At 44.3% G+C, this 21,487-nt stretch overlaps 1 protein-coding gene across 1 annotated transcript; it reads right to left on the minus strand.

The window, feature by feature from the left end:
• Window positions 1–60: 60 nt before the first annotated feature.
• LOC106564101 (probable glutamate--tRNA ligase, mitochondrial) lies at window positions 61–20,949 on the minus strand. The gene is made up of 11 exons (XM_045690626.1): window positions 20,349–20,949; window positions 18,936–19,091; window positions 18,280–18,469; window positions 17,787–17,937; window positions 16,906–17,054; window positions 10,304–10,476; window positions 9,921–10,029; window positions 7,138–7,291; window positions 6,436–6,566; window positions 2,317–2,458; window positions 61–581 (listed from the first exon to the last, which is right to left on the minus strand). Exons 1-11 carry the CDS (start codon window positions 20,641–20,643, stop codon window positions 483–485), a joined length of 1,749 nt encoding a protein of 582 aa, XP_045546582.1. The 5' UTR covers window positions 20,644–20,949; the 3' UTR covers window positions 61–482.
• Window positions 20,950–21,487: the final 538 nt, after the last annotated feature.

The raw sequence follows: 21,487 nt of genomic DNA on the forward strand, positions 1-21,487 counted from the left end.
ACCATAATCAATGTAATGTTGAATACATTTAGAGTTCCCACTGAAGACATAGAGCATAGATAATTAGTAGAAACTGTTTTATTGCAAACATTTCCAGTTCAACTTGACTGAATGTCCATTACAAGTCAAGTGTGATTGAGATCATATACAGTCCAGGAATATTGTTAGAATCAGGTAACCAGTTAGAATAATGAACCAGGGTCATATTCATTATGGCACAACGTAGCAAAACGTTTTTGCGGCGGAATATGAAAATTAACGTTTCTTATTGGACAAGTTCAAGTAGTTCCTCCCGGTTTCAGTCTGTTTTCTCTCTCGATTGGTAACAAATTATTACAACCTAGTCTTCAGGTGTTGCTGCGAGAGGGAATAGGGTGCCCTTTGTGACTCATCCGTATAATAATGCACTGCTTTTGCACTATAGGACCCTGGACAAAAGTAGTGCACTATATAGGGAATAGGTTGCTATGCAGCCACAATGTTCAGTGCTGCCGTGAGAGCTGCTGTAGAACGCTGTTGAAGCGATGAGTGATCTCACTGGGTCCCAACGATACCATCATCTCTGCTACACTGGGGCCTTGCTGCAGAGAGAGAGAGAGCGAGAGAGAGACAGACAGACGGACGGACGGAAGAGGAAGAAGAAACATCCTTTTTCAAGAGCTGTGACAATCATGTTGCAATCATTTGACAGGACAGCAATCAAACAACTTCTCTTTTTTTTTCACACTGTCATTGTGGTGCTTTTTTTCTCGCCGTCACTCTCCGTTCCGCCTCCCTCTCTCCTACCTGTAGTCTGAGGGCCAGTCTCTCTCCTACCTGTAGTCTGAGGGCCAGTCTCTCTCCTACCTGTACTCTGAGGGCCAGTCTCTCTCCTACCTGTAGTCTGAGGGCCAGTCTCACTCCTACCTGTAGTCTGAGGGCCAGTCTCTCTCCTACCTGTACTCTGAGGGCCAGTCTCTCTCCTACCTGTAGTCTGAGGGCCAGTCTCACTCCTACCTGTAGTCTGAGGGCCAGTCTCTCTCCTACCTGTACTCTGAGGGCCAGTCTCTCTCCTACCTGTAGTCTGAGGGCCAGTCTCGCTCCTACCTGTAGTCTGAGGGCCAGTCTCTCTCCTACCTGTAGTCTGAGGGCCAGTCTCTCTCCTACCTGTACTCTGAGGGCCAGTCTCTCTCCTACCTGTAGTCTGAGGGCCAGTCTCACTCCTACCTGTAGTCTGAGGGCCAGTCTCACTCCTACCTGTAGTCTGAGGGCCAGTCTCTCTCCTACCTGTAGTCTGAGGGCCAGTCTCTCTCCTACCTGTAGTCTGAGGGCCAGTCTCTCTCCTACCTGTAGTCTGAGGGCCAGTCTCTCTCCTACCTGTAGTCTGAGGGCCAGTCTCTCTCCTACCTGTAGTCTGAGGGCCAGTCTCTCTCCTACCTGTAGTCTGAGGGCCAGTCTCTCTCCTACCTGTAGTCTGAGGGCCAGTCTCACTCCTACCTGTAGTCTGAGGGCCAGTCTCTCTCCTACCTGTAGTCTGAGGGCCAGTCTCTCTCCTACCTGTAGTCTGAGGGCCAGTCTCTCTCCTACCTGTAGTCTGAGGGCCAGTCTCTCTCCTACCTGTAGTCTGAGGGCCAGTCTCTCTCCTACCTGTAGTCTGAGGGCCAGTCTCTCTCCTACCTGTAGTCTGAGGGCCAGTCTCTCTCCTACCTGTAGTCTGAGGGCCAGTCTCTCTCCTACCTGTAGTCTGAGGGCCAGTCTCTCTCCTACCTGTACTCTGAGGGCCAGTCTCTCTCCTACCTGTAGTCTGAGGGCCAGTCTCTCTCCTACCTGTAGTCTGAGGGCCAGTCTCTCTCCTACCTGTAGTCTGAGGGCCAGTCTCTCTCCTACCTGTAGTCTGAGGGCTAGTCTCTCTCCTACCTATAGTCTGAGGGCCAGTCTCTCTCCTACCTGTAGTCTGAGGGCCAGTCTCTCTCCTACCTGTAGTCTGAGGGCCAGTCTCTCTCCTACCTGTAGTCTGAGGGCCAGTCTCTCTCCTACCTGTAGTCTGAGGGCCAGTCTCACTCCTACCTGTAGTCTGAGGGCCAGTCTCTCTCCTACCTGTAGTCTGAGGGCTAGTCTCTCTCCTACCTGTAGTCTGAGGGCCAGTCTCTCTCCTACCTGTAGTCTGAGGGCCAGTCTCTCTCCTACCTGTAGTCTGAGGGCCAGTCTCTCTCCTACCTGTAGTCTGAGGGCCAGTCTCGCTCCTACCTGTAGTCTGAGGGCCAGTCTCTCTCCTACCTGTAGTCTGAGGGCCAGTCTCTCTCCTACCTGTAGTCTGAGGGCCAGTCTCTCTCCTACCTGTAGTCCGCTGAGGGCCAGTCGTATAATCTTCATAACATCTCTGTATTTAGTGTTGCTGGTCTTCTTAGCCAGAGTCTTCAGTTCTACACTGAGCTGGTCTACTGTCAGTTCCTCACCTCCTTTCAGACCTTCCATCAACCTACACAGAGACAGACATGGGACAGGCCGTTAACACCAAGACATGTTAATAGTACACGCAAGTACATTTTGGTTATCAATTAAAACATGAAAGACATAACTGACAGTCATGTCATTTTCAGAAACGCTTTGGTTCATTAAAAAGGACACTGTCACTTAACTTCAGACAAACAAACTTGACTACATTGAAAGGGAACGAAGAGTAGTTTTAGTTAACAGTTAGTTCTGATAGATACAGTATGAACCAAAGTAGTCCTGTCAGTCTATAGTAGTTATGGTATGAACCAGAGTAGTCCTGTTAGTCTATAGTAGTTATGGTATGAACCAGAGTAGTCCTGTTAGTCTATAGTAGTTATGGTATGAACCAGAGTAGTCCTGTTAGTCTATAGTAGTTATGGTATGAACCAGAGTAGTCCTGTTAGTCTATAGTAGTTATGGTATGAACCAGAGTAGTCCTGTTAGTCTATAGTAGTTATGGTATGAACCAGAGTAGTCCTGTTAGTCTATAGTAGTTATGGTATGAACCAGAGTAGTCCTGTTAGTCTATAGTAGTTATGGTATGAACCAGAGTAGTCCTGTTAGTCTATAGTAGTTATGGTATGAACCAGAGTAGTCCTGTTAGTCTATAGTAGTTATGGTATGAACCAGAGTAGTCCTGTTAGTCTATAGTAGTTATGGTATGAACCAGAGTAGTCCTGTCAGTCTATAGTAGTTATGGTATGAACCAGAGTAGTCCTGTTAGTCTATAGTAGTTATGGTATGAACCAGAGTAGTCCTGTTAGTCTATAGTAGTTATGGTATGAACCAGAGTAGTCCTGTCAGTCTATAGTAGTTATGGTATGAACCAGAGTAGTCCTGTTAGTCTATAGTAGTTATGGTATGAACCAGAGTAGTCCTGTTAGTCTATAGTAGTTATGGTATGAACCAGAGTAGTCCTGTTAGTCTATAGTAGTTATGGTATGAACCAGAGTAGTCCTGTTAGTCTATAGTAGTTATGGTATGAACCAGAGTAGTCCTGTTAGTCTATAGTAGTTATGGTATGAACCAGAGTAGTCCTGTTAGTCTATAGTAGTTATGGTATGAACCAGAGTAGTCCTGTTAGTCTATAGTAGTTATGGTATGAACCAGAGTAGTCCTGTTAGTCTATAGTAGTTATGGTATGAACCAGAGTAGTCCTGTTAGTCTATAGTAGTTATGGTATGAACCAGAGTAGTCCTGTTAGTCTATAGTAGTTATGGTATGAACCAGAGTAGTCCTGTTAGTCTATAGTAGTTATGGTATGACGACCAGAGTAGTCCTGTTAGTCTATAGTAGTTATGGTATGAACCAGAGTAGTCCTGTTAGTCTATAGTAGTTATGGTATGAACCAGAGTAGTCCTGTTAGTCTATAGTAGTTATGGTATGAACCAGAGTAGTCCTGTTAGTCTATAGTAGTTATGGTATGAACCAGAGTAGTCCTGTTAGTCTATAGTAGTTATGGTATGAACCAGAGTAGTCCTGTTAGTCTATAGTAGTTATGGTATGAACCAGAGTAGTCCTGTTAGTCTATAGTAGTTATGGTATGAACCAGAGTAGTCCTGTTAGTCTATAGTAGTTATGGTATGAACCAGAGTAGTCCTGTTAGTCTATAGTAGTTATGGTATGAACCAGAGTAGTCCTGTTAGTCTATAGTAGTTATGGTATGAACCAGAGTAGTCCTGTTAGTCTATAGTAGTTATGGTATGAACCAGAGTAGTCCTGTTAGTCTATAGTAGTTATGGTATGAACCAGAGTAGTCCTGTTAGTCTATAGTAGTTATGGTATGAACCAGAGTAGTCCTGTTAGTCTATAGTAGTTATGGTATGAACCAGAGTAGTCCTGTTAGTCTATAGTAGTTATGGTATGAACCAGAGTAGTCCTGTTAGTCTATAGTAGTTATGGTATGAACCAGAGTAGTCCTGTTAGTCTATAGTAGTTATGGTATGAACCAGAGTAGTCCTGTTAGTCTATAGTAGTTATGGTATGAACCAGAGTAGTCCTGTTAGTCTATAGTAGTTATGGTATGAACCAGAGTAGTCCTGTTAGTCTATAGTAGTTATGGTATGAACCAGAGTAGTCCTGTTAGTCTATAGTAGTTATGGTATGAACCAGAGTAGTCCTGTTAGTCTATAGTAGTTATGGTATGAACCAGAGTAGTCCTGTTAGTCTATAGTAGTTATGGTATGAACCAGAGTAGTCCTGTTAGTCTATAGTAGTTATGGTATGAACCAGAGTAGTCCTGTTAGTCTATAGTAGTTATGGTATGAACCAGAGTAGTCCTGTTAGTCTATAGTAGTTATGGTATGAACCAGAGTAGTCCTGTTAGTCTATAGTAGTTATGGTATGAACCAGAGTAGTCCTGTTAGTCTATAGTAGTTATGGTATGAACCAGAGTAGTCCTGTTAGTCTATAGTAGTTATGGTATGAACCAGAGTAGTCCTGTTAGTCTATAGTAGTTATGGTATGAACCAGAGTAGTCCTGTTAGTCTATAGTAGTTATGGTATGAACCAGAGTAGTCCTGTTAGTCTATAGTAGTTATGGTATGAACCAGGTAGTCCTGTTAGTCTATAGTATTGACCAGAGTAGTCCTGTTAGTCTATAGTAGTTATGGTATGAACCAGAGTAGTCCTGTTAGTCTATAGTAGTTATGGTATGAACCAGAGTAGTCCTGTTAGTCTATAGTAGTTATGGTATGAACCAGAGTAGTCCTGTTAGTCTATAGTAGTTATGGTATGAACCAGAGTAGTCCTGTTAGTCTATAGTAGTTATGGTATGAACCAGAGTAGTCCTGTTAGTCTATAGTAGTTATGGTATGAACCAGAGTAGTCCTGTTAGTCTATAGTAGTTATGGTATGAACCAGAGTAGTCCTGTTAGTCTATAGTAGTTATGGTATGAACCAGAGTAGTCCTGTTAGTCTATAGTAGTTATGGTATGAACCAGAGTAGTCCTGTTAGTCTATAGTAGTTATGGTTGAACCAGAGTAGTCCTGTTAGTCTATAGTAGTTATGGTATGAACCAGAGTAGTCCTGTTAGTCTATAGTAGTTATGGTATGAACCAGAGTAGTCCTGTTAGTCTATAGTAGTTATGGTATGAACCAGAGTAGTCCTGTTAGTCTATAGTAGTTATGGTATGAACCAGAGTAGTCCTGTTAGTCTATAGTAGTTATGGTATGAACCAGAGTAGTCCTGTTAGTCTATAGTAGTTATGGTATGAACCAGAGTAGTCCTGTTAGTCTATAGTAGTTATGGTATGACCAGAGTAGTCCTGTTAGTCTATAGTAGTTATGGTATGAACCAGAGTAGTCCTGTTAGTCTATAGTTATTGACCAGAGTAGTCCTGTTAGTCTATAGTAGTTATGGTATGAACCAGAGTAGTCCTGTTAGTCTATAGTAGTTATGGTATGAACCAGAGTAGTCCTGTTAGTCTATAGTAGTTATGGTATGAACCAGAGTAGTCCTGTTAGTCTATAGTAGTTATGGTATGAACCAGAGTAGTCCTGTTAGTCTATAGTAGTTATGGTATGAACCAGAGTAGTCCTGTTAGTCTATAGTAGTTATGGTATGACCAGAGTAGTCCTGTTAGTCTATAGTAGTTATGGTATGAACCAGAGTAGTCCTGTTAGTCTATAGTAGTTATGGTATGAACCAGAGTAGTCCTGTTAGTCTATAGTAGTTATGGTATGAACCAGAGTAGTCCTGTTAGTCTATAGTTATTGACCAGAGTAGTCCTGTTAGTCTATAGTAGTTATGGTATGAACCAGAGTAGTCCTGTTAGTCTATAGTAGTTATGGTATGAACCAGAGTAGTCCTGTTAGTCTATAGTAGTTATGGTATGAACCAGAGTAGTCCTGTTAGTCTATAGTAGTTATGGTATGAACCAGAGTAGTCCTGTTAGTCTATAGTAGTTATGGTATGAACCAGAGTAGTCCTGTTAGTCTATAGTAGTTATGGTACGTACCGTATGACCAGAGTAGCGATGTGTTGTATCTCTGAGCTGAGTGCTGCCATCTGTTGGCCAGAGAAAGAAGGTCGAACCCAAAGGTAGGAATACTCTGAGGACACCATGTCAGACACAGAGGAGATATGACCCTGAGAGAGAGAGCGAGAGCGAGAGAGAGCGAGAGCGAGAGCGAGAGCGAGAGCGAGAGCGAGAGCGAGAGCGAGAGCGAGAGAGAGAGAGAGAGAGAGAGAGAGAGAGAGAGAGAGAGAGATGGTAACCTCCAGACAGACAGGCTCCACATTCTGCACTGGGCTGTGATATTCTCAAACTGGGAATGTTGGAACGCCAGAGGGATGAAGGGATTGTTTTTCAGCTGGTACAAAGACCGACAACAGCTGATGCCCTGTTACCTTGGTTACGTCCATAGTTAGCTTGCACGCAGGTGTAGAACCCGTGTGATGAGGTCATAGTTACCTTGTGCAGGTGTAGAACCCCTGTGATGAGGTCATAGTCACCTTGTGCAGGTGTAGAACCCCTGTGATGAGGTCATAGTCACCTTGTGCAGGTGTAGAACCCCTGTGATGAGGTCATAGTTACCTTGTGCAGGTGTAGAACCCCTGTGATGAGGTCATAGTCACCTTGTGCAGGTGTAGAACCCCTGTGATGAGGTCATAGTTACCTTGTGCAGGTGTAGAACCCCTGTGATGAGGTCATAGTTACCTTGCGCAGGTGTAGAACCCGTGTGATGTAATCTGGTTGCAGAACATCCTGATCCTGGACCTCTGTTCCGTACACTTCCTGGATCCGCCCCTGCAGATCCCTCACCAGCCAATCACGTTGCACCGCGTCATCGATACGCTGCTGCAGGTGGATCCTGGGAGAACACAGAGAGGATTACTGAGATTACTAAGGACTGGTCTAGAGTGAGTTGGGTTGTTAAGATAAGGGTGGTAGGAGAAGAATTGAGAAAGCTGATCCTAGACCCTTATGTGCTAGAACCAGAGGTGGGCGATGCCAGTCAGTACTCAGGGGCCTGATTGGTGTCACGCCGTTTCTCCATCTGATTAATCAAACTGCATTCTAAACTGAAGATCATGATTAGGTGATTATTGGAGTCATTTATCATGACTGAATGGGGCAGGTCAGCAGACACAATATATAGGCAGAAATACACAGTGCAACAGCACCACCTGGGTTACAGTCTCTAAGTTAACATTCCACACCATGTGCCAAAGAGACCGGACGTTCTGCCATCTTCAAATCTGAACATTCACTCATTAATGAGCTTGAGGAGAACAGAGGAGTTGATCCTGATTCGATGACCCCTCACAGCTATCCTCCAATCACAACGATTATACAACTATCACTTTTTTCTCTCCACTGAAAGTGTTGCTATCCGGTTGCTAAGCAACCTTTCCTATTTTGGTTCAGCCAGATAAAATCAGTGTGTTGACAACGTGAAAAGTTGCTAGTCGTGGAAAATATTTGTGTTATTTTGAACAACCAATGAGCAACTCTGCCGTAAACCAGCTGCATATTGAACGTTGAGATTACCAGAGGACAGTCTCTATGGCAATGACAAGGAGTGGAATGTCAGCTACAGAGACTGGTACTCAGACTACACTACCTGGTGGCTGAGTTAAGAACCACAGAGCAACAGAGACAAACCTACTTACCCTTGAACTATACTCAACCTTGAGATTTGACAGCAGCCTGCCTAAAGAACTTGTGGAGGGAGGGAGAGATGGATACATACAGTGGGGGGAATAAGTATTTGATCCCCTGCTGATTTTGTACGTTTGCCCACTTACAAAGAAATGATCAGTCTATAATTTTAATATGAACAGTGAGAGACAGAATAACAACAAAAAAATCCAGAAAAACGCATGTCAAAAATTTCATAAATTGATTCGCATTTTAATGAGGGAAATAAGTATTTGACCCCTCTGCAAAACATGACTTAGTACTTGGTGGCAAAACCCTTGTTGGCAATCACAGAGGTCAGATGTTTCTTGTAGTTGGCCACCAGGTTTGCACACATCTCAGGAGGGATTTTGTCCCAGTCCTCTTTGCAGATCTTCTCCAAGTCATTAAGGTTTCGAGGCTGACGTTTGGCAACTCGAACCTTCAGCTCCCTCCACAGATTTTCTATGGGATTAAGGTCTGGAGACTGGCTAGGCCACTCCAGGACCTTAATGTGCTTCTTCTTGAGCCACTCCTTTGTTGCCTTGGCCGTGTGTTTTGGGTCATTGTCATGCTGGAATACCCATCCACGACCCATTTTCAATGCCCTGGCTGAGGGAAGGAGGTTCTCACCCAAGATTTGACAGTACATGGCCCCGTCAAATGATGCGGTGAAGTTGTCCTGTCCCCTTAGCAGAAAAACACCCCCAAAGCATAATGTTTCCACCTCCATGTTTGACGGTGGAGATGGTGTTCTTGGGGTCATAGGCAGCATTCCTCCTCCTCCAAACATGGCGAGTTGAGTTGATGCCAAAGAGCTCCATTTTGGTCTCATCTGACCATAACACTTTCACCAGTTGTCCTCTGAGTCATTCAGATGTTCATTGGCAAACTTCAGACGGGCATGTATATGTATTCTTGAGCAGGGGGGCCTTGTGGGCACTGCAGGATTTCAGTCCTTCACGGCGTAGTGTGTTACCAATTGTTTTCTTGGTGACTATGGTCCCAGCTGCCTTGAGATCATTGACAAGATCCTCCCGTGTAGTTCTGGGCTGATTCCTCACCGTTCTCATGATCATTGCAACTCCACGAGGTGAGATCTTGCATGGAGCCCCAGGCCGAGGGATATTGACAGTTATTTTGTGTTTCTTCCATTTGCACCAAATGTTGTCACCTTCTCACCAAGCTGCTTGGCGATGGTCTTGTAGCCCATTCCAGCCTTGTGTAGGTCTACAATACTGTCCCTGACATCCTTGGAGAGGTCTTTGGTCTTGGCCATGGTGGAGAGTTTGGAATCTGATTGATTGATTCTGTGGACAGGTGTCTTTTATACAGGTAACAAGCTGAGATTAGGTGCACTCCCTTTAAGAGTGTGCTCCTAATCTCAGCTCGTTACCTGTATAAAAGACACCTGGGAGCCAGAAATCGTTTTGATTGAGAGGGGGTCAAATACTTATTTCCCTCATTAAAATGCAAATCAATTTATAACATTTTTGACATGCGTTTTTCTCGATATTTTTGTTGTTATTCTGTCTCTCACTGTTCAAATAAACCTACCATTAAAATTATAGACTGATCATTTCTTTGTCAGTGGGCAAACATACAAAATGAGCAGGGGATCAAATACTTTTTTCCCCCCACTGTAGAGACAGACAGACAGGGAGTGTACTTGTGGAGGGAGGGAGAGATGGATACATAGAGACAGACAGACAGGTAGTGTACTTGTGGAGGGAGGGAGAGATGGATACATAGAGACAGACAGGTAGTGTACTTGTGGAGGGAGGGAGAGATGGATACATAGAGACAGACAGGTAGTGTACTTGTTAAACTCAGCCAGTTTGTCCAGGTCCAGCAGAGCAGAGTGGGTGGTGATCTTAGATGGGTTAAACTCAGCGATCAGTTCCTCCATCTTACGACCCACACGGTTACCTGCAGGATGACAGGGGACATTCATTTAGTCTACGTCTCAAATGGCACCCTACCACTATTTCTGACCCCTATTCCCTTTATAGTGCACTACTTCTGACTCCTATTCCCTTTATAGTGCACTACATCTGACCCCTATTCCCTTTATAGTGCACTACTTCTGACTCCTATTCCCTGTATAGTGCACTACTTCTGACTCCTATTCCCTTTATAGTGCACTACTTCTCTGTATAAAGATATCCCCCTGCCTCTCTCTCTCTCCCCCTCCCTCTCTTACTGTTAAAGCCAGATCCACAGTGTGTGGTGATATCCAGTAGTGCTTCAGGTAGGGCTCCACTCCTCTGGAAACTCTGTATGTAGATATCTCCTTGTCTCTTTGAGAGCTTACTGCCATCTCTGTTGAGGAGGAGAGGAAGGTGTCCGAACACCGGGGGCTTCCAGCCTAGAGCCCTGGAATAACAATAACATAACATAAATAGGGGCTTCCAGCCCAGAGCCCTGGAATAACAATAAAATAACATAACCAGGGGCTTCTGGCCCAGAGCCCTGGAATAACAATAATATAACATAACCAGGGGCTTCCGGCCCAGAGCCCTGGCATAACAATAACATAACCAGGGGCTTCCAGCCCAGAGCCCTGGAATAACAATAACATAACATAACCAGGGGCTTCCGGCCCAGAGCCCTGGCATAAGAATAACATAACATAACCAGGGGCTTCCAGCCCAGAGCCCTGGAATAACAATAACATAACATAACCAGGGGCTTCCAGCCCAGAGCCCTGGAATAACAATAACATAACATAACCAGGGGCTTCCGGCCCATAGCCCTGGCAACAATAACATAACCAGGGGCTTCCAGCCCAGAGCCCTGGAATAACAATAACATAACTTAACCAGGGGCTTCCGGCCCAGAGCCCTGGCATAACAATAACATAACATAACCAGGGGCTTCCAGCCCAGAGCCCTGGAATAACAATAACATAACATAATAACATAGCCAGGGGCTTCCAGCCCAGAGCCCTGGAATAACAATAACATAGCCAGGGGCTTCCAGCCCAGAGCCCTGGAATAACAATAACCTAACCTGGGTCTTCCAGCCCATAACCCTGGAACAATAACATAACCAGGGGCTTCCAGCCCAGAGCCCTGGAATAACAATAACATAACCAGGGGCTTCCAGCCCATAACCCTGGAACAATAACATAACCAGGGGCTTCCAGCCCAGAGCCCTGGGGCCTGTTGCACAAAACTAGGATAAGGGATTAAGCCAGGATATCTTGGTGATCCTGGCTCAATTGATCCGTAATCCGGTTGCACTAAAGATGGATAGGGGGCAGGAGGATATGTTATGGTATAAATTACCATGGAGATTTATTCTGTGGAGCTAGCCTGCTCCAGACCAGGCTAAATTCCAGGATCTATTTAATCTCATCCCTAATGTCAGTCAGCAGTCACCACAAATGGAAACCAATAGTTATTTCACTGCTCACTATACATTGTTATCACATAACTAGACCCACTGTCATTATTTAAACGTTTGTGATCATTAATTTCAATGATTTTGGATAAAAATAATTTTTAGATTATGTTGCTATCATTAGATCATTTACAGTTTCCCATAGACTATAAGGCTATATATAAAATGATAGAATATTAGGGCCACAGAGGGGGAAAAAACACAAGTAATAATATTGTAACCGGTTGTTTTAAAGGAGGACAGTTGTTAAAATGACAGATGTGGGGCATTTCGTGAAATTGTACTTCAGTATGGTTTCATAAACAAAGACATGCTGATGTGCCAGAATATTAAGTATCACATTGTCATAAGTATCAAAACTGTAAAAACAATATGTAGCTTTTCTGCAGAAAGAACCAGCCTCATAAATTTATGACTTTATCCTTTTTCTTCAGTGTGGCCCTAGTACTCTGTCATATAAACAAATACACATTCCATATGAATATAAAAACACAATGTGTAACATTATGTTCCTTTATTGAATAAGGACAAAACAAAGCAGGTAAACCATCAGCTCCTTTCGAAACTGAAGTCACAGTGACTACAAGATGGAAAGCACAGAATCCAAGCATATTATACAAAATGATACATACACATTCAAAGGTCTGTATATAACACACCCTGCATGTCTGCACACTAAAATAAATGCAGGACAAATCCATACACATCAACTGAACAGACAAATGAATGGATGCAGTAGCCTCCCCTGCAGCCTTGTATTACACACAGTATACCGCACAAACATCATAAGAGGCCAAATTCGTAAAAAAAACGAACCCAAAAAAAACCCAATTCCTCTGCCACCGCAGGACATATTTAACCAAAATTGAAAGCACACATACTAACTAAAATAATTCAACACATATTGGTCCCTCAGCAGCCGACCACTGTCGTCATCAGGGAAAGATTGCCGGATTGTCCCAGTCCATGGCTGGTGGCACTCTGGGGGCCCTCTCCTTCCTCAGGCAGGCCACATTGTGGAGGACAGCACAAGCCACAGTAATATCACATGCCCTAACAGGGCTGACCCTTAATTTGTGAAGGCAGTGAAAGCGTGCCTTCAGGAGGCCAAAGGTCATTTCAACTCTGGCCCTGGTCCTGGCATGGGCATGGTTGTAGGCCTGCTGTGCTTCCTGGGGGTCTGTGAAAGGTGTCAGGAGAAAAGGCTGGCAGCCATACCCCCTGTCTCCCAGCAGCACACCAGAGAATTCACCTGTCAACACAAAATCTCATCATTACTACCTCATAAACACAGTGATATTCTTGACACAGCCATGATGGTTATAAATAGGGGTTGTGTGGCTTACCTTGTGATAGGCACTGATAGATTTCAGAGGCCCGAAAGATTCTGGAGTCATGGACTGAGCCAGGCCATTTTGCCACAACATTGCTGATCACACAGTCAGCATTGCAGACCATCTGAAATCATAAGATGAGGAATACTACACCAATCAATGCACATCACTGGCAATGCAGAGTGTTCGTCAATGGACAATATCAAAAAGTTATGTTCACCTGAACATTAATGCTGTGAAAGGATTTCCTATTCACAAAATCGGCCTCATGGGCACCTGAGGGGGCTTTTATCCTTATGTGTGTGCAGTCCACTGCACCAATGACATTGGGGAAACCTGTCACACAAAGTAATGAGTATCCTACTATGTGTTAACAGTTGTCCTGTAATTTGTAGATCCTCTTACCTGCAATCCTATAGAACTCCTCTTTGATGTCACAGAGTCTTCTGTGGCCAGGGAAGGAGATGAAGACATCTGCTAATGCTTTGATAGCCAGACACACACTCCTTATTGTGCGGCAAATTGTGGCCTTGTTCAGCTGTTCTGCATCCCCCACTGAGTACAGGAAGGCTCCACTAGAAAAAAAGCACAAGGCCACACAAACCATTTGCTCCACACTCAGTGCATGGCTCCGTGCAGTGCGGTGCTTAATCCTGGGACCCAGTAGTCTGCATAGATACCTGATGCCATCTGCAGAAAACCTGTATCTTTCATATAGATGGTCATCAGGGAAGGCCAGTGGGTCCAACCGGTCCCCTGAAGACCCTTTCTCGCCTGAAGGCTCTCCTCAGCACAAGTGCTTCTTCATCCACCACATCTCGCACGAATGGGCATGCCATTGTCAGAGCAGAAAGGAACACACAATTTTGGGCCTTCATATAGGCTAGTGGCCACACCTGGTGCTGGGGGGTGGGCAAAAGAGGGCGATGCCTTATAACGATGACTTGGTTGTACTGATTGCTGGGAAAATAAAAAAACCTTAGAAAGATGCCACCGTCCTGTGTGCTCACAATAAGAGCTCATATGTCATGGCTCACTTGACTTTACGAGAATATACCTAATTTTTATTTTGAGCTGTGTCATCTTCTTGGAGCTGGGGAGGAAAGAAAAATAATGATTAATACATTTGTGTTACAGTTAGCATACAGTGTACATTGAAGGCATATCTCACCTCCCTCTCAAGTTTTTTTATTTCAAGGTCCAGTTTCCTAATTGTCCTCTTTTTTATTTCGGACTCCAGTGCAAGATTTTCCATCTTTTTCTTCTTGTACTGAATGTCTATGTCTGCCAGTTCTATTTGGCGCCGGAGGTGGTTGCCATACAACTTTCTGATAGCTTGTGAGCTCTGTGAACACAATACAATTAGCGCAGCTGGAATTTGGCAGGATGTGGTGTCCTTTTATTAATACGCACTATGTTGCCAGGCTGGTTTTCCCACTGTATAGCATCTGGGTCCTGTAAAAGAAATTAGATTTTTTGATTTTGATGAGGACTCCTCACCATTGTAGAGTAAATAGTACTTTCACAGTCTTAACATGATACCTCATGCCTTCTGGAATCCAGAGAGATGGTCTCCTCCTCATCATCGTCTCCATCATGTGCTGTTGCTGCTGCACTGGGGCCTTCACCCTATCACATTTAATCGGATTCATATTGAAGCTAGTAGACAAGACATGCCAGGCCTACAGTATGCCTTTGATGGAGTACTCACTGGATCAGCATCGTCTGGTGCTTGTGCTGGTGGCTCTAACAGGAACACAGTGCTGCCAGACACTGCAAGGCAATAGGTAAACCAAAGTCAGACAGTCCAAATTGATTCAATATGAATGTGGTTGTATCCCATGTAGAGATGGAAGGACATACCTTGAATGAAGCGGGTGGCATCTTGGGAGGAACCTATGCTCGTCTCTTTCCCCCAGGGATCCCCTCTAAGACGGGCCTGCCTTTATTTAGCTCCAAGGCCATGTCCTCTGCTGGGGTAAGGTCAGCCTTTGGTGACCCACCACCCGTGCCTTGTCTGTGGGTATTCTTTTTCACTGCTAAAACAGTACAGACAATGTGTGAGCAGGCACCTTCTGGGTACAATATATGCTTGTGCTTTGTTAAATATTAGTCAGGGACCATACCATTCTGCAGAATGTTCTTGTATTTGATTTTGACCTGCTGCCATGTCCGTTTTGGCCCGTTCATGTTTAATCTACACACACACACACACACACACATTTAATGGAGTCACACTGCAAAAAATTACTTGGTATTTTTGTCTTGTTTTCAGTAAAAATATCAAAAAATCTATCATAGCTTTATACAGTGTGATGGAGTTACTTTACACAATTTCACTCATATCTGCAGTGCATTTCAATTAAAAATTTAACCGTTTCATAATTACAGTACAACTGCATTTTTGGAGATGTGAATTAAATATTTGAATTGTAATTGTGATGTTTCAGCGGAGCGGTGACTGTGTAATTGTGCACTACTTACGCATTCAGGCGGTCTGCAATACTTTGCCACGCTTTTTCTCTTTGCTTTATCACTGTGGCGGTGTTGCCTTTCTTCTTAATTATATATTTTACCTCCTCGTATGCCTCCATGAGGATTTGTGCTTCCGACGGGGAAAAGTACGCGGCTCTAGTTGCCATGGTAAATCAGTTAATCTGTGATCTGTGGCGGGGTCTATTTGAGTGAGCCGTGAGCGCGCACCTATCCAGGATTGGTTTCACCTGGCTTAATGAATCCGTGTCTGCTCATCCTGGCTTGGTCTTTGTGCAACCAATTAAGCCTGGACGCACATGTTTTGGCTTCATTGAGCTCAGCTGAGTCATTTATCCCGGATGTCTTAATTCTACTTTTGTGCAACAGGCCCCTGGAATAACAATAACATAACCAGGGGCTTCCAGCCCATAACCCTGGAACAATAACATAACCAGGGGCTTCCAGCCCAGAGCCCTGGAATAACAATAACATAACCAGGGGCTTCCAGCCCATAACCCTGGAACAATAACATAACCAGGGGCTTCCAGCCCAGAGCCCTGGAATAACAATAACATAACCAGGGGCTTCCAGCCCATAACCCTGGAACAATAACATAACCAGGGGCTTCCAGCCCAGAGCCCTGGAATAACAATAACATAACCAGGGGCTTCCAGCCCATAACCCTGGAATAACAATAACATAACCAGGGGCTTCCATCCCATAACCCTGAAATAACAATAATATAACCAGGGGCTTCCATCCCATAACCCTGAAATAACAATAATATAACCAAGGGCTTCCATCCCATAACCCTGAAATAACAATAATATAACCAGGGGCTTCCATCCCATAACCCTGAAATAACAATAATATAACCAGGGGCTTCCATCCCATAACCCTGAAATAACAATAATATAACCAGGGGCTTCCATCCCATAACCCTGAAATAACAATAATATAACCAGGGGCTTCCATCCCATAACCCTGAAATAACAATAATATAACCAGGGGCTTCCATCCCATAACCCTGAAATAACAATAATATAACCAGGGGCTTCCATCCCATAACCCTGAAATAACAATAATATAACCAGGGGCTTCCATCCCATAACCCTGAAATAACAATAATATAACCAGGGGCTTCCAGCCCAGAGCCCTGGAATAACAATAACATAACCAGGGGCTTCCAGCCCATAACCCTGGAACAATAACATAACCAGGGGCTTCCAGCCCATAACCCTGAAATAACAATAACATAACCAGGGGCTTCCAGCCCATAACCCTGGAACAATAATATAACCAGGGGCTTCCAGCCCATAACCCTGGAACAATAACATAACCAGGGGCTTCCAGCCCAGAACCCTGAAATAACAATAACATAACACAAAGCAACCTACCGTTTTGTACATTTCTTTTAGTACATTGCTTCTGGTATTGTCATGCTCATAATTGCTACGTTATTCTATTTTGCTCTGTATGTGTCCTTGGGTATCTTGAAAGGAGTGAATAAAATGTATTATTATTATGAATATTATTATTTTACAATTTTGTATGGGTGTGCCTAGTGGGAATCACACCGGTGTGTGTGTACCTGTACAGCAGCAGGTGTTTGGAGGTAGAGATGAGCCACTCTGATCCTCTCAGGACGTGGCTGACCTTCATCAGGTGGTCGTCTACTACGTTAGCCAGGTGATAGGTGGGGAAACCATCTGCTTTCATCACTACAGGGTCTCCTTCAACCTACAGCAGGGGCACAAAGTACTGACTTTTTCCACATTTTGTTGTTACAGCCCGAATTTAAAATTAAATTGATATTGTTTTGTCACTGGTCTACACACAATACCCCATAATGTGAAAGTGGACTTATGTTTTTCGATTTTTTTTATACAAATAAATAAAACATGAGAAGCTGAAATGTCTTCAGTCAAAAAGTATTCAACCCCTTTGTTATGACAAGCCTAAATAAGTTCAGGAGTAAAACTGTGCTTAACAAGTCACATAAGTTGCATGGACTCACTCTGTGTGCAATAATAGTGTTTAACATGATTTTTGAATGACTACCTCATCTCTGTACCCCACACATACAATTATCTGTATTTTAGTGAATTTCAAACACAGATTCAACCACAAAGACCAGGGAGGTTGTCCAATGCCTTGCAAAGAAGGGCACCTATTGGTAGATGGGTTAAAAAAAAAAATTAAAAGCAGACATTGAATATCCCTTTGAGGAATGGGTAGATATATATGTTATCTATCCATCTACTACATTTGCCAGGTGGGGAACCCGTCAGATTAATACGGGTCTCCTTCAACCTGGGATGGGAGGTGGAGTGTCACTTATATGTGTTTTGAAATAAGAAAAGCACTTGCAAATCTGAGGTTACTTGTTGCAGGGGCGTCGGAATAAATCAATAGAAATTGCACACTGCTTGCAGGTACAGCTTGTGTTTATTTATGTATCAGCCGGTTTACCTGGGCCACCTCATGACGGTTCCATCCGAAGACCAGGTCGTTGAAGGGTTCTACTCCAGACTCCAGTCTGAACCTGATCACATGGGGGACCTTCTGATCCAGCTTCTCCTCTACCTGATCTGGGCGGAGGTGTCTGCACCTGTTGTCATACCTGCAGTAGAGGAGTGCTCAGTTATATGTGTGAATGAGTGAGTATGTGTATTTCAACATGTCCATGCATGTGTATGTTGGGCTCCCGAGGAGGCGCAGCGGTCTAAGGCGCTGCATCTCAGTGCTAGAGGCGTCACTACAGACGGTGGTTCGATTCCGGCCCGTGATTGGGAGTTCCAAAGGGCAGGGCGCACAATTGGCCCAGCGTCGTCCGAGTTAGGGTTTGGCAGGGGTAGGCCGTCGTTGTAAATAAGAATTTGTTAACTGACTTGCCTAGTTAAATAAAATAAATATAAGTTAAATAAAATAAATAAAAGTATGTGTGTGTGTTTAGCCAACTCACCGCGGTGTCTGTCCGCTGCGTAGGGCCTCTCTCTTCAGTAATTCTAGTCTCTGCTGGCTGCAGAAGCAGTGGTAGGCTTTCCCTGTCTGGACCAGGGAGTCAGCAGCCTGGCTGTACAGGGACAGCCTCTGGGACTGGAGGTAGGGACCGTACTGGCCTCCTCCACGGGGACTCTCGTCTGGGGGGATACCTGGGGAGGGTAGGATGGAGATGAACGGTATCCATGTTAGCCCCCATTATTACATGGGCAAATGCAATATTGACCAGTCCACAGCATGTTCTAGAATGTAAACAATGCTGTGGAACTGAATGTCTAGAATCTGAATTAGATTCCAAATACTTGGAATGTATTGGAACGCTCACGGGTGCTAACGTCCGTTGTAAAAGTTGGCCAAACTCCTTAATATCTACTTTATGTCTCTGCTCCTACCAGCCCACTCCAACATATCCTCTATAGACTCAGCAGCTCCCGGCACCAGTCTGCTCTGGTCTGTGTGTAGGTCAGTGTGTAGGTCTGTGTGTAGGTCAGTGTGTAGGTCTGTGTGTAGGTCTGTGTGTAGGTCTGTGTGTAGGTCAGTGTGTAGGTCAGTGTGTAGGTCTGTGTGTAGGTCAGTGTGTAGGTGTATATATATTGTGTGTTGTTAAATCTGTCCTACCAGCCCACTCCAACATATCCTCTATAGACTCTGCAGCTCCCGGCACCAGTCTGCTCTGGTCTGTATCTTCCATACGTAAGATGAAGCTCCCTCCATACTTCTTAGCATAGATATAGTTGTAGAGAGCTGTACGCAGCCCCCCCAGGTGCAGGAAACCTAGAGAGATACGGGTCAGTATAGTTAGTTAGGCTACATGGTGTACGCAGCCCCCCCAGGTGCAGGAAACCTAGAGAGACACGGGTCAGTATAGTTAGTTAGGCTACATGGTGTACGCAGCCCCCCCAGGTGCAGGAAACCTAGAGAGACACGGGTCAGTATAGTTAGTTAGGCTACATGGTGTACGCAGCCCCCCCAGGTGCAGGAAACCTAGAGAGATACGAGTCAGTATAGTTAGTTAGTCTACATGGTGTACGCAGCCCCCCCAGGTGCAGGAAACCTAGAGAGATACGGGTCAGTATAGTTAGTTAGTCTACATGGTGTACGCAGCCCCCAGGTGCAGGAAACCTAGAGAGATACGGGTCAGTATAGTTAGTTAGTCTACATGGTGTACGCAGCCCCCCCAGGTGCAGGAAACCTAGAGAGATACGGGTCAGTATAGTTAGTTAGTCTACATGGTGTACGCAGCCCCCCCAGGTGCAGGAAACCTAGAGAGATACGGGTCAGTATAGTTAGTTAGTCTACATGGTATTACTACTACTGTAACAATCTAGCTAGGTAGCATCACTACTACTGTAACAGTACAGCTAGGTAGCATCACTACTACTGTAACAGTCTAGCTAGGTAGCGTCACTACTACTGTAACAGTCTAGCTAGGTAGCATCACTACTACTGTAACAGTCTAGCTAGGTAGCATCACTACTACTGTAACAGTCTAGCTAGGTAGCATCACTACTACTGTAACAGTCCAGCTAGGTAGAATCACTACTACTGTAACAGTCCAGCTAGGTAGCATCACTACTACTGTAACAGTCCAGCTAGGTAGCATCACTACTACTGTAACAGTACAGCTAGGTAGCATCACTACTACTGTAACAGTCTAGCTAGGTAGCATCACTACTACTGTAACAGTCTATCTAGGTAGCATCACTACTACTGTAACAGTCTAGCTAGCCCCTGGAAGGACGTTGTTGGGTCATGTGGCATCACTGTAACAGTCGTGTTATAGCATGTACAGGTTATAGTGTGCGTCCCTAATTCAAATGGCATCCTATTCCCTGTAGTGTACTCCTTTTAGCCACGGCTCAAAACCAACCACCAAGCCAAGGGTTGTAGAGCTATATGCACTGTGCAGGCTTTAACCCAGCACTAACACACCTGATTATTCATCCGATTGTTTAGCTATTAACAGCCTGTCGTGGGTTCAAATCCTAATCAGTCTACCTACTACCCCCCCAATTCGCTGCATTATTTTACCTGTTGGACTCGGAGCGAACCTCACTCTCACTTCACCATGTTCATGATGATGACAAACCTCGTCACATTCAGATGAAAAGCATCTCTTCTGCGAGCTATTCAACCTAATGTATTTTTGCTTTCCGCCGTGTCCACCACTGCGGTTGAAAGTCAATGGCAACGTGTTCTTCAACAACACTGGGGTATCGACTTTATGGACGTTCCTTCCTGTACTGTATTGGCAACACCGCTTACACGTTTTTATTGGAAGGCATCTGGATGGTGTGCTGAAATGTACAAACAATGACAGAATCATGATAATAATTAGCTAACTAGCGAAGTTACAAAACAAAGGTATCCATGTGTTCCACTCGCTACAGACAGCTAGCTAGCTAACGAACGCGGAAACGTTAGCACCACAATGAGAGGAGTGTCTTGGTGAGAGGGGAAAACCGGCATCTTGACATTGCTCTTACAAATTCATTCTACCGATGTTTGCTGTTTAGGATCGATTTGCGTTGTTGATTTGATAGTTTTTGAAGTTGACTGTCAACTGTACCCGGCTCTCTACACATGTAATCACATGACGTCATCACACCACTTCCTGGTTTGCTCTGTTCAAAATAAAAGTCCGCTCACCGATAAAAGCGCAGTGTGGAAACCTTAGTGATGGGACGGACTATTGATACACTGAACACAAAGTGTTGTCGAATCCGAACGAAGGTATATTATTTAGAAAATCGTTTTATGACGCCACACTTTCTGCACATTGTTGTTTAAGTATAAGCTTCTGTCTTAAGCATCTTAGATAATGGCCACGACTCCGTTTTTGACAGCAAAAAAGGGAAACATGATGGAAAGTGCGAACCTGCAATCGTAACTGATTGTAGTTGCCTCTGCGACTAACCTCTGCGTTGTGGAGATTTGATGAATAGTATGGAAAAAAACGTACATAAACATCAAACATCAAACATTGCTTTTCATTGATGACCATCAGATGTCACTAATGTGAATTGTGTTAAAGCTCAGTTTAATGAACAATCTTAAGGCACAATTTGGTGAAAGCCCCGATCGCTTCAGAAAGCCTCGGTTTCCCATCACTAGAAAATCTTACCCTGAGAGGTTTGCTGTGGGTGTGAAAAGTAATAATTGTAACATAG

The sequence above is a fragment of the Salmo salar genome, chromosome ssa12 (genome assembly GCF_905237065.1).
Source record: "Salmo salar chromosome ssa12, Ssal_v3.1, whole genome shotgun sequence".
NCBI classification, from domain to species: Eukaryota; Metazoa; Chordata; class Actinopteri; order Salmoniformes; family Salmonidae; genus Salmo; species Salmo salar.

Coding starts and splice junctions, on each gene's coding strand:
- LOC106564101 (XM_045690626.1), bottom strand. CDS start 20,643: ATGATTCTGTCATTGTTTGTACATTTCAGCACACCATCCAGATGCCTT. Junction 10,030..10,303: donor CTGTGGATCTGGCTTTAACA/GTAAGAGAGGGA, acceptor GTCATCCTGCAG/GTAACCGTGTGGGTCGTAAG. Junction 6,567..7,137: donor GGGTTCTACACCTGCGCAAG/GTAACTATGACC, acceptor TCTCTCTCTCAG/GGTCATATCTCCTCTGTGTC.